At 38.8% G+C, this 12562-nt stretch overlaps 1 protein-coding gene across 6 annotated transcripts in view; it reads left to right on the top strand.

The window, feature by feature from the left end:
* The window catches only part of ESR1 (estrogen receptor 1), a 361874-nt gene that overhangs the window by 141845 nt on the left and 207467 nt on the right, over positions 1-12562 (top strand). For all 6 annotated transcript variants that reach the window (XM_079147950.1, XM_079147949.1, XM_079147951.1 and 3 more), the window contains exon 3: positions 5390-5580. In XM_079147950.1, coding sequence (XP_079004076.1) covers positions 5390-5580 — 191 coding nt within the window. The remainder of the gene's footprint in view (positions 1-5389; positions 5581-12562) is intronic.

The following is a 12562-nucleotide window of genomic DNA, read 5'->3' as shown; positions in this document are numbered from 1 at the left end:
CTACATGGCCAGGTCTTCACTTCATTAGTTCAGTTATGGATGAATTTATTTGTTATCAGTATTTATGGAGTCTCTCTTTTGAATGAGACACTATGCTCTATGTAACCCTGTCATTACAAAGATGAATTAGACATTACAAAGAAGAATTAGACACAAGCAGTGAAGATGAGAATAAATCAGTGGAAGGAATAATGTAGCTAATAGTAGAAGAGAAGTACCAAATCACCTGTTAGAGAGTCCCAAGAAGGGCTGAGTTATTTCAAGTCTGTGGGGATTAGGAGTGGCTAGTAAGGGAGGAATGCAGTCAAAGGAGACCTAAAAAACTAGCAGTCCTCTCATACTCCTTAGGATGGCTACTGTAAAACAGGCAAAGCAACAAGCGTTGGCAAGGATGTGCAGAAGTCAGAGCCCTCGTGCCTTAGGACAATATAAAGTGGAACCACCACTATGGAAAACAGTATGATGGGTCCTCGGAAAATGAAAAATACAAATATCATATGACCCCAGAATGCTACTTCTGGGTGTAAATATAAAAGACTAAAAAAAGCTGGGTCTTGAAGATATATTTGTACACCCATGTTTATGGCAGTATTATCCACAATAGCCTAAAAGAAGGAACCTTTATATCTATGAGTAGATGAATGAATGGATATCAAAATATGGTGAAGATATATGATGGAATGTTGTTCAGTCTTAAAAAGGAAAGAAGTTCTGACACATATACGAAAAGGATGGACCTCGGGACACTATGCTAAGTGAAATAAGCCAGATCCCTCTTAAAAAAAAAAAAAAAAAAAAAAAAAAAAAAGACAAATACTGAATGGTTCCACTTATGTGAGGTATCTGGAATAGTGACATTCTCAGGAACAAGAAGCAGACTGGTGGTTGCCAGTAGATAAAGGAAGGGGGAAATTGGAAGTTTAATGGGTACAGAGTTGCAGTTTTGTAAGATTGAGGATTTCTGAAGATTGTTTACACAACAATGTGAATATTGTTAACATTACTGGCTTGTACACTTAAAATGATTAAGATGGTAAATTTCAAGTTATATGTATCTTGCCACAGTTTTTAAAAAATGCATTGCTGTTGATCCTTCAATGATGTGGGAGTTAGGGATGCCAACCTCCTGTTCACCTAAAAAAATCTGAGTATAACTTTAAAAATTAAGACATTTATTTATCAGGAACTTGCAGTTTGTCAAAAAAAAAGATCAAGTTGTAAGTTTTTTATTACACATTAAAAATAAAATTCATTAAAAACCTCAATTCAATCCTATATGACACAAAATTTTTAAAGAAAAAAACTATGCCTTTAAAAAGAACATACTTGTCATTACCAAAAAGACATGACTTTAGGTAAAAGTAGTAAAAAACCCTTCCTGCATAGATAATGCTTGTAGCTTGAGTTGTTTGGCCATCAGATAAAGAGCAAGCGCAGAAGTTCTGTGATTTCTTATCTTGGGGATTTCCTATTCATTTCTAACTGTTGGGTGGCCAGAGGGTAGTAGAGATGATAACTGGACATTGGCTCAGCCCTGCCCTTCTCAATGGCAGGGTTGGATGAATTCTCAATCGGTGGGTTGGTGGCTTTTATCTCCTTGCCATCTTGTGCCTTACTGCTTTGCCGGGGGACTGTGGGTAATAGAAGTTGCAGTGTACTGATGTTGAAGTGGCTGCTGCCCTTGGGTCTCTTCTAAACATTCCATATCTTCTTCATTGCAGCCCTCCCTGAACTGCCTTTGGTGAGCAGGGACCTGGAGGAAACTTAGTCTATAGCCCTCGCATGCATTCTGTCTTTCTGGTCCACCTTGTACTGCTGCATCCTGGCTGTTAGCACCCTGCATGGCTTCTCCCTGCACAGGAGGATTGGAATACTGTGGTCCACGTCCTGGGGTCTCCAATGTAGTAAGGAAGGAGCCAGTGCCAGCGGTAGGACCAGTGTTGGTGGGCACGGACTTGGGGAGCACTAGAGTCCCTCCTACTTCCCCACTCTCTCTATTCTGGAAGTTCTGCTGTTAATTGTGTGGACAGCATCTATGACGATGATGTCGGTCGCACAGTCAATGCCTTGAACGCAGCTCCACCAGCGCCTGGAACATTGGCTACCTCGCGCGCTTTTCTCCAGCAACACCCGATTCACCGTCTCGCCTCCGACCTGCCCAGGGACATCTTGGTTTCTCTTCTTCATGGCGGTCTGGTATATACGTTCATCTTTCTTTGTGTTATTCCCGTTAATGAGACCATATCCTTTTCTTAACGTTGAACCATGTGACCCAAACCTTCCGCCATAGCGGAGTCCTCGCAGGTAGCTGCAGGGGTTGCGCGGCCGCGCGCTTGGGGCTCCTGCGCCGCTGTCCGTGGTGCCGCGCTTCGTGGCCGCTGCACCCGCCACCTTCCGGGTCTGGGCCTCGCTGTTCAGGTTGTGGCGAGGGTTCCCCGGGAGCGGGTGATGGTGACTAGCCAGCGGTGGCGGAGGGGCTGCGGAGGGCTCCCTGCGGTCCTCTCCGCCCTCCCGCTGCCCATCAAACCCCACGAATAACTTTTGTCTCCTCCAAACCCAACTAGTTGGAGCCTGCCTTTGACCGGAAGCCTAACCGATACCATAAACAGACATAAACGATCTTGAACACATTTTGCATGGTACATGTATTAAATATGATGAAATTTACCCGTGAACCATGAGATCTTTTTACTGCCGTATGCAATTTATGAGTGTTTTAGGTGGATATTAGCAATACTTGAGTAGCTGCAACTGGAAGTGGTTATGAAATTATTACAGAGGTAAAGTACAGTACAGTTAGTTTTATGCAGTTATGATTTAATACTGCATCTTACCTTGTCTATATTTCTATACTACACATGGTGCCAAGTTGAGTTTGTGTTTGTGTGTGTGCCTAAGTTTTGATACCTTTTAACTTTTCAGAATGGATTTTTACAATTTATAGTAAGTAATAAAATAGACTATTACATATTTATATATTTTATGCGTTCATGACATATCCTTTTTCTTAAAATTTTTCTATATTTCTAGGCTACAATGTCCATGTGGAAGTTTTTTCAAACTGTTGTATGTCTCCCTTTCCCAATCCACCTATAGACTATTGACAATTCAAAGCTGTTTTGTTTTGAGAGTCAATTGTACTTTATTATATGGGCATTGTGTGAGTATATTTGACATCTTGGAACAGTTGCCTATGCATACTGTTCGTTCTTTCATTCATTCATTCATTCATTCAACACACTTTTATTGAATGCTTGCTGTGTGCCAGGCATTGAGCTAGGTACTTGGTGTGCAACAATTAATAAGGTTTCTAAGACATTACACCTGTCCATTTCACGCTTACACACTATCCACTCCCACACCCCCAAAGGCACTGAATTCCTATAGTAAAATATTCACAACTGCTTCCTACTGACTTAGATTGTGCATAAGACATTAGTAAACAAACAGTAAAAAGCTGAGGTTGATGGGGGGGCGTTTGGCAGCCTAGTGATAACATGGAAAGAGATGGGTAACTGAATAGGAACTAGGATTGAAAACTGAGAGCTAGTGCTCTCTAAGGATCATTAAAAAATAAAGAATTCCTATTTGAGGCTGCCAACCTCAGAGCCAAGTTATACCAAATGGAAAAAGTTGGCAAGGTCAGATGTACTTAACCCAAGGAGCCAATGTTTTGGGAATTTTATGGCGAATGTAGCTGGAGACCCAGCACCACAAAATTGTGTACAATATTAATGAGTAAGAAGGGCAGGAAAGGGGTATAAAATCTGAACTACAAGGAAAAAGGGCTGTAATGGGGAAATTGGTGAAAGTCAGCATGGGCTGGTTATTTGGGTGGCAAATGGAGGAAGGAACTCAGAGCTTCCTTAACCACGAGACTCCGGGAGCTCTGTCTTCAATTTACTGCATCTCTTCTTAGGTTAGCTTTGAAAATCTCCTAGGAAACTTCACTCCATCTAACCTCCCAATACCTGCCAACCTCTATTTCCCAATCACCTTTGTACACTCTCTTCATTCAATTCCATTTATCACTGAGTGCCAACTACATTCCAGGCACTGTGCTGCACTCTGGCCACATACCCCCAATCCCTTATACCACCCTGAAAATCCTGGGCCCATGTAACATCTGCTTCCGTGTCTGACCAGATGAGAAATGTGAACTACTTCTCCTCTCTTCTTTCCTTAGCTCCTTTCGTCCAGTCTTCTTCAAGGTATCTTCGCCCAGATGGCTACTTATATGGCTTCTTTAGTTTCCTTCTTGACTTTATTCTTTTAGCCTCTTTGTACCATCATCCATTCTGTCCCTGCTGACCTATTCCCTCAGTTCTCATGAGGACTTTGTGACCTCCTCCACTCTAAAAATCCTTTTGGGGGGCATTATATTCTTGAAATACTACATGAAATCTTTCTTTTCCCATTCCCATCCACGCTCTCAAAGGAGTGCCCTTCACTCACCTTCCTGCATCCTCCCCACACTTCCACAGTGGGCTTTGGCTGAAACCTCTGCCCTTTCCCCCCAGAACTCCTTGCTAAGCCTCCTCCTAGTCAAATTCAAATTCACTTTATCAGTTCTTGTTTCCTTGCACTTCTCTGTTCAATTTGGCACTATTGAGCACCCTCAAGTCATTCATAAAGCTTTGTACATCCCCATTTTCTCGGTCTCCTGGCGCCATGCTTCTTTATGTTTATTTTCAGTTTCATTTCTGGGATATGCATCTTCCATGAAATCCATAAAGGTTGAGATAGCCATCTGTGTTGCTCTACTCTTCTCCTCCTACATGTTCTTCAAGAGGACTATTGAATATTGAAGAAAAGTACCCTTAAGTTAGAGAGTAGAGTTATAAAAATCGATGCCCAGGGTTACCTGGTCACAATAACAAAAAAATTTGTATTGTTGGTTTTTTGACATGTGTTCTACATTATTTGTCAATTCACTGGAATTTCAGATTTCATTTAGCTGTTCTGTGCTTTGTTTCTACTTCCTGAAGACTCTTTCTGTGGTTTAGAATCAGAATGAGCATTAGTCTTTAACAGTTCTGATTTAATTATAAGTTTTGGAGAAAATGAAGAAGTTTATTAGAAACCAGCTAATTCCATTCTGTCATTTTTTGGGGGGTAGCATTTTCTGGGATAGGCATTCTGTTTCTTAAGTAGGTTTGCAATAAACAATTTTCCTTCAAGGTTAATACAATAGGCAAACACCTTTTGTGGCAGCAGACAGCAAGAAGTAACAAAAGATTAGCTTACATTATGATTCATTATTTCAAAATGTCAGAATAAAGTGAATCTGCTCATCTCTTAAGCCTCTTATTTTTTAGAGGAGAATGCATATTTTGTTTTTCTGATGCTAATGGACTCACTGCTTTTTTTCCCTTCCCCCCACCCCCAGGCCAAATTCAGATAATCGTCGCCAGAGTGGCAGAGAGAGACTGACCAATAACAGTGACAAGGGAAACCTGGCCCTGGAATCTGCCAAGGAGACTCGATACTGTGCAGTATGCAATGACTACGCCTCTGGCTACCACTACGGAGTCTGGTCCTGTGAGGGCTGTAAGGCTTTCTTCAAGAGAAGTATTCAAGGTAATAGTGTGTTGAAATCAACTTATTCTATTTTTGATCCAAAGAGCAGAAATGACCAAGGAAGGAAGACACAATCAGCTACTTGTATAGAACGGTAACACCTAGTGGGTCCACTAGTATCTTTGGTGGAAACACAGAGAAAAAATGGAATCTCACAGGAGCAGACAGATGCCAGGGAAGCTGTGGTTGAGTAATTCTGCTTCCTCCATTTGGCAAGGTCCCTACAATCTCCAGCAACTCTACAGAAGGGGTGTGCAGTAGCTGGGTCTCTGAAATGAAAGGAAATGTCTCTGCCCTGATTGGGGATTGACAGATGGACATTCCTGTTCTGCAGGCAACTAAGCTTATATATGATATGATTTGTGCATGATTATCTCTCTACCTTAGCCTTGTCCAGGTTAGTATTCTGTTCTGATCTTTAGTCCAGCTCTGTTCTATCCAGCTTGTTCTCTTCCTCTCTTCCATCTCTTTCCTGTCTCAATGGATGACATGACCTTTTGCTAACATGAACAGACTAAATATTGGGTGACTTGAATTAGGGGATATATCATCTGTACCAAGTAGTTATTAAGTATCTAACTGTAACATTTCATTCTCCTGCTTGCTCAGTCTTTTTGTTGTATTTGGTTTACCAATTGCAGCTTCTCTGATATACTTCCAGCTACATTTTACCTCTACTCCGGGGTTGTCTGTATTGTGGTATTACACAGGATAACCGAGGGAAACATCAATCATTTTTACTACTAAAACATCCATGCTACAGATCCTTTGTCTGAAAGCCTTACTGAATTCACTTTTTGTCTTAATAGTGGAATATTTTTTTTCTCTGTTCTTATTCCTTTATCTTTTCAGCTTCTATGAAGCTTGGTATATAGATACTAAGGATATTTCTGAGAGAGTTTTTACTTTTCCCTCTCCAGAAATCTAGACTTAAGTAACTTGTTGAAAACCAGAGTCTGCTAAATTAATAGACACTGACAGAAGAAGTGATTCTCAGGAACTTTCTGCTATGGCTCTTCACAGCTCTGATATGGCATGAAAACTGAGGAATGGTACATACTATTTATTTTTCCTTCCTTTGCCAGTGGAGTTTTTTTTTAAAGCTGTTCATATCTTAATAGAGTAGACTGTGAGGTCAATGTGGTCCATTTAAAAAGCATTTTCCTTGACACTTACTGCTTTCAACATCTTTTAAAACTCTGCTCTAAGACTTGGACATTTTTGTCAGTGTTTTTATAAAAATTAATGATATTCTCTGACAATAAATCCATAGGGTATGTGTGTGTGTGTCTGTGTGTGTGTGTGTGTGTGTGTGTGTGTGTATACACAGACTTAATTTTACTAGCTGATACTATATCACAATTCAGAAAAATGCCATTTAAAATTTATATCTTGGTTAAGGTTAGTATAAATACTTAAAGTTCTTTTGACAAACATCTTCTTTTGTGGTTTTACTGTTTATTTGATTTTATATAATCTCAAATATTTTCACCAAGCATTTAATCTGATAATGAAAATGTATCTGATAAAGGTAAGGTTAGTGAATAGGTTCAGCTATACACTTAGGAAAGTCAAATATCAGAGATAATTTCCCTCATCAGTAAATATGATTTAGAGGAGTGCAGGGTTCAGCAAACCCTGGGTATAATAGTGACTATTTTAGCTTTTGCAAGCCATGCAGTTCCTGTTACAGGTATTCTCCTCTGGCACTGTAGCTTGCAAAGAGTCATGGGGAATATGTAAATAAGTGAGAGTGGCTATGTGCCAATAAAGCTTTGTCAAAATAGATAACTGACCAGAACTGAATGGCAGATCAACATTTGCTGATCCCTGATTTAATAGTTATTTGATTTTATTTAATCTACATACCACTGTTTATGGAAAGAAAATGGGTGGTTTTTAAAGTTCTGATTATTCATGCTTTATTGAGAACTTATTCTGTACTTTTCTGAGGGAAATAGAAAAATTTGTAAGACACACTTCATAATTCCACAAACTTTAGAAGTTGTTTGGGAAATTTATTTGAGGAAACAAAAGTACTTGTTCTCATGACATAATTGGAAACTAAGTCAGTATAGAGAAAGTGTTACTTTATGAAAAAGATAAGGACAACAATAGATACATGTAAGAGAAAAAGGTAGTGTCAGTTATAAATGAAACTTATGGAGACTGAAAGTAGAAATGACTGTCTTCCAAGAAAAAAATAGCAATATTCTTACAAATTATTTTCATCATATTTGTTCAACATTAGTAGCAAACTACACAAGTTCCCATCACATTTAGTATTAGCTCCAGGCATTAAGACATCTGAACAGAAAATAAAGAAAAATACACTTATAGGAATATCAATGAAAAATGTACTTATAAAACAGGTATTTTATTGGTATGGTTTTACCTCAAGTTCAATTTTTTTAAACAATTTCTGCTTACTTTTTGACACTTTATATGTATATGCACACACATATATTTTAATCTCCATCTTGTATACGCAGAATAACAGTAGGATTTCATTACAATTGTGTCATATAAAAATGAAATTTTTATCTGGGTTTAGAAACTTCTTATGTATCATGGTGTGGTCACATATATAAAATTTCTTCCATGGATTGAATATTGAGTCCAAAGTTCTGGAAGAAATCTAGAAAAAAGACAGAATAATTACTCTTAGAGAGAGAGAGCAGGACCTTAAAACTATTGAGTTCATTAATTTATCAATTTATTTGTTGAATATTTCTACTAGGCAAAGTACTGTGCAAAGTCCTGGGGATACAATGATAGAAAAGACCTGGTCACTACTCTCATTGAGCTTATAAAGTAGAGGTAGAAATGGATAAATAAACCAGCAATTAAACTGCAGAGTGACAAGTGTCAAGCCTGAGGTGAATGCAGGATTTTACGGGAGTCTAAGGCTCTCAGAGAAAGTTTCCTGATTAAAATTAAGTCTGAAGGATGAGACCAGTGAGTAAGGAATGAATGTTTAGTTATAGAATGAACGTATGAGTGAAGATCAGGAGGAAAAACAAGAGTGCAGGGAGTTCTGTGAATAAAAAGTAACAAGATTCATTTACCATTAGGTTAAACAGAGACATTCCTAGGCCGTTTCATCTTAGACTGTGTCAAAGCAGAGTAATTGATTCCCTATTTTAATGGTATTTCCATATGTTTCATTGGTTTGTATTTCTACAAGGGAAAATATCAGAGCAAGTTTAAATGTTACCAATCCTGTTTTCTCATCAGAATCTTGATAACGTGGACCTAAAAGTTTTACTGAACTTTTGTGGCTCTTTGTAAATGACACTGCCCCTCAAACACACTGAAGGACAGTAAAGGGACTGGCACGTAGGTGGAAAGTTTTGAAGAGGCTGCAGCTCTCCCTGCTTCTCGTATTATTAAAGAAGAGAGCTAGGAGTGAGCACACATCAGATTATTCTCATGTTCTAAGTGTTTTTGGTCGGGGAGATAAAGTGTTGGACTTGAAAGCACACAAATTTTTATCCACTACTTAGTCTACAAACTTGATTACTTAAGGAGTTGAGTAATGGCCTCCAGTTGAATGCATTTAAAAAAAAATAAAAAGCAAAGTCAAGGATGCTATTAAATTCAGAAGGATGAAATTGAATATTCCACAAATTTAATAATCATTGCAGGCATAGAATTATGCCTTAAGGTGTGTTTTCGATAGAGCATATGGAATGAGTTACATAAGCAGATCCAGTTATAGGTTCGGCAGCCGGTATTATCTTTGAGTGTTTTTACAAGGAAAACTGATTCTACTGAGTTCATTTCTCTGACATTATTATTTCAGAAGCCCTTAGGCACAGCAGGGAGCAAGTCTATCTATACACCATTAAGTATGCTATCACTTCATGTTTTATTCATCTGTAGAAGTGACTCAGAATTAGAACAGATAGGCATGGCCACAGGTTAGCTGAGATGGGACAACCTGCTATCAGGGTGGAGTCTGGTTATGGTTCAATGCAGTGAGGGGCTTAGGTCCAACAAGGATGATTGGAAGCACGATCCACCTGGACCTTAGAAAGCATCGCGGTGCACTAGTCCAGGACCCTGGATAGCTCCGGCAAAGGCTGCAGAAGACGTGTGGAGGCTTACTTTCTAAAGAGAAGTCCAGTTAGGTGGTTCCATCCACTCTGTAGAACTCTGTTAAGAAAGAACACAGTTAGTCCAGGAACCCTTGTTCACTCAAGGTTAACTAGTTTTCATATTAGTGTCTAGCCTCCTGGCTTGGTGGGCACCCATATCTGGGAAGGGTTAGTGAATGGGGTAGGCATGGGGGTCGCTTTTTCATAGTGTTACTGTTTTATGCTGGTGGTCTTTTCAGAGATGTGATTGAGATCCTGACAACATATGTACAGAAAAACACTAAGTCTTTTTTCTCCACATTTCCACACTTGCCCCTCTGCAGTGCAATCTCCATGTAGCAGCAGGAAACAACTTTAGATACTTAGCCAAGCCACGTGATCTTGGGCTTAAAACTCTTATGAACTTAGAGTAAAATTTCCTTTGTATGGCTTACAACAGTCTGCCTATCTCCACTACTGTTTACGTCTCCCCAGTTCACTGTGGTCCAGCCACACTGACCTTTCTTCTTTCTTTCCAACATGCTAACATGTTCCTTCTTCAGAGACAAGCACATATAGTTCTCTCTGTTCCATTGCTTGGAATGCCCAGATTTCCCTGGCCAGCTTCTCATTCAGAGCTCTGCCCACAGCTACTTCCTCAGGGTGGTCTTCCCCAATTTTCCTACCCAAAAGTATCCCTATGGACTAGTGCCCTGAGTTGTTGTTTTTTTAAGTACTCCCTTACTCTGTCTTTTCTTTTTCTTCTTTTCAATTGACACATAACAACTGTACACATTTGTAGGGTACCAGGCAATGTTTCGAGACATGCATACATTGTGTAATATTTGAATCAGAGTAAACATTATCTTCTGAATAATTTATCATTGAGATCAAAACATTCAAAATCCCCTTTTCTACAACAAAACAAAACAAAACAAAGATCCCCAAACCCCAAAACTCCAATTGACAGTACTTCCCATTCCATCCTACCTCATAGTGGTGAGAACAGAAGCTAAGAGCTATCCCGATCTGCTTCAGTCCTACGCCACTTCAATTGGCAGCTTGGTGAGCAACACAAAGAAAGGAAGGGGCTAACACCCCTCACCCTTGCTTGCTTTTTTTCTCTCTCTCTCCGTGTTTCACCCAAGAAGAAATGGGAAGAAGGACTCTGGGGCATAGGCAGTGCTATCCATTCTCCATGACAATTTTAACCATCTCAGTGGACACAATTCTTTTCCGATCATTTTTCATTAAGTTTTTTCTTGGTGTTCTTGCTGTGATGATTGGTCCGTGGACATGCATACATTCATATATTTGTGTCTTTTTTCTCATTTTCAGCATTTAAAGAATGTGGTTATTTTTCCTTGCCTTATTTTTTGAGGGTTAGATTTTTTGGTTTATTTAATTTTGTTTTGTTTTGTTTTACTTGTCTCCGTCCTTTCTTCTCCCACTAACAGCCCAGTTCTCTTGTTCTCTCTTTATCTCTCCCTTTACTTGATTTTTCTTATTTTTCTCCTCCTTTCTTCTTTTGATTTTTAATTTATTCTAATTGGTTGTACCCGAAAGTAGAATGCATTTATATACTTTGATATTTCTACATAAATGGTGTATTATAATTTCTCATTTTTCTGATTGTACATGTAGAATCATATCAGTCATGCAGTCATATGTACATATGGTCATAATGTCTATTTTATTGTACTATCCTTCCTATCCCTGTATCCCTTCCCCTCTTTTCAATCCCCTGTACCCAATCTAAAGTGCCTCTATTCTTCTTTAGCACCCCCCCCAACCTTATTGTGAATTAGCATTTGCATATTAGAGAAAACACTCAGTTTTTGTTTTTTTTGGGGGGTTTGGCTTATTTCACTTAGCATGATATTCTCCAGCCTCATCCATTTACCAGCAAATGCCATAATTTCATTCTTCTTTAAAGCTGAATAATATTTCATCAAATATATATACCACATTTTCTTTATCCATTCATCTAATGAAGGGCACCTAGGTTGGTTCCATTGTTTAGCTATTATGAATTGAGCTACTATAAACATCAATGTGGCCACATCACTGTAGTATGCTGACTTTAAATCCTTTGGGTATGAACCCAGGAGTGGGATAGCTGGGTCAAATGGTGGTTCCATTCCAAGTTTCCTGAGGAATCTCCATACTGCTTTCCAATGGTTGCACCAATTTGCAGTCCCACCAGCAATGTATGAGTGTACCTTTTTCCCCACAACCTCACCAACATTTATTGTTGCCTGTATTCTTGATGATTGCCATTCTAACTGGAGTGAGACGAAATCTTGGAGCAGTTTTGATTTGCATTTCTCTAGTTGCTAGAGATGTTGAACATTTTTTCATGTATTTGTTGATCAATTGTATTTCTTCTTCTGTGAAGCACCTGTTCAGTTCCTTAGCTCATTTATTGATTGAATTTTTTTTTTTTTTGGTGTTAAGTTTTTGAGTTCTTTATATATCCTAGATATTAGTGCTTCATCTGAGGTGCATATGATAAAGATTTTCTCCCAGTCTGTATGCTCTCTTTTCACATTATTGATTGTTTCTTTTGCTGAGAAGAAGCTTTTTAGTTTGAATTCATTCCATTTATTGATTCTTGATTTTACTTCTTGTGCTTTGGGGTTCTTGTTAAGGAAGTCAGATCCTAGACTGATACGGTGAAAATTTGGGCCTACTTTTTCTTCTGGTAGGTGTTTCTCCCATACTGACTATGAGCTCTTCAGAGGTTAGGACCAAATCAAACTTTGTATTATAGGAGTCACTCAATGAATAAGTCGAAGAATGAAAGGAAGATGAAGCTCAGGCAACATAAAACCATCACATTTTTTCAATATGGGACAGGTATGATGAAATAGTCTTTAATGAAGTTTAACCTTCCAGAAGCA

This window comes from Sciurus vulgaris, assembly GCF_902686455.1.
Source record: "Sciurus vulgaris genome assembly, chromosome: 7".
Lineage (NCBI taxonomy): Eukaryota > Metazoa > Chordata > Mammalia > Rodentia > Sciuridae > Sciurus > Sciurus vulgaris.
Note: the sequence above shows the minus strand (reverse complement) of the source record. Positions and strands in the feature narration are given on the sequence as shown.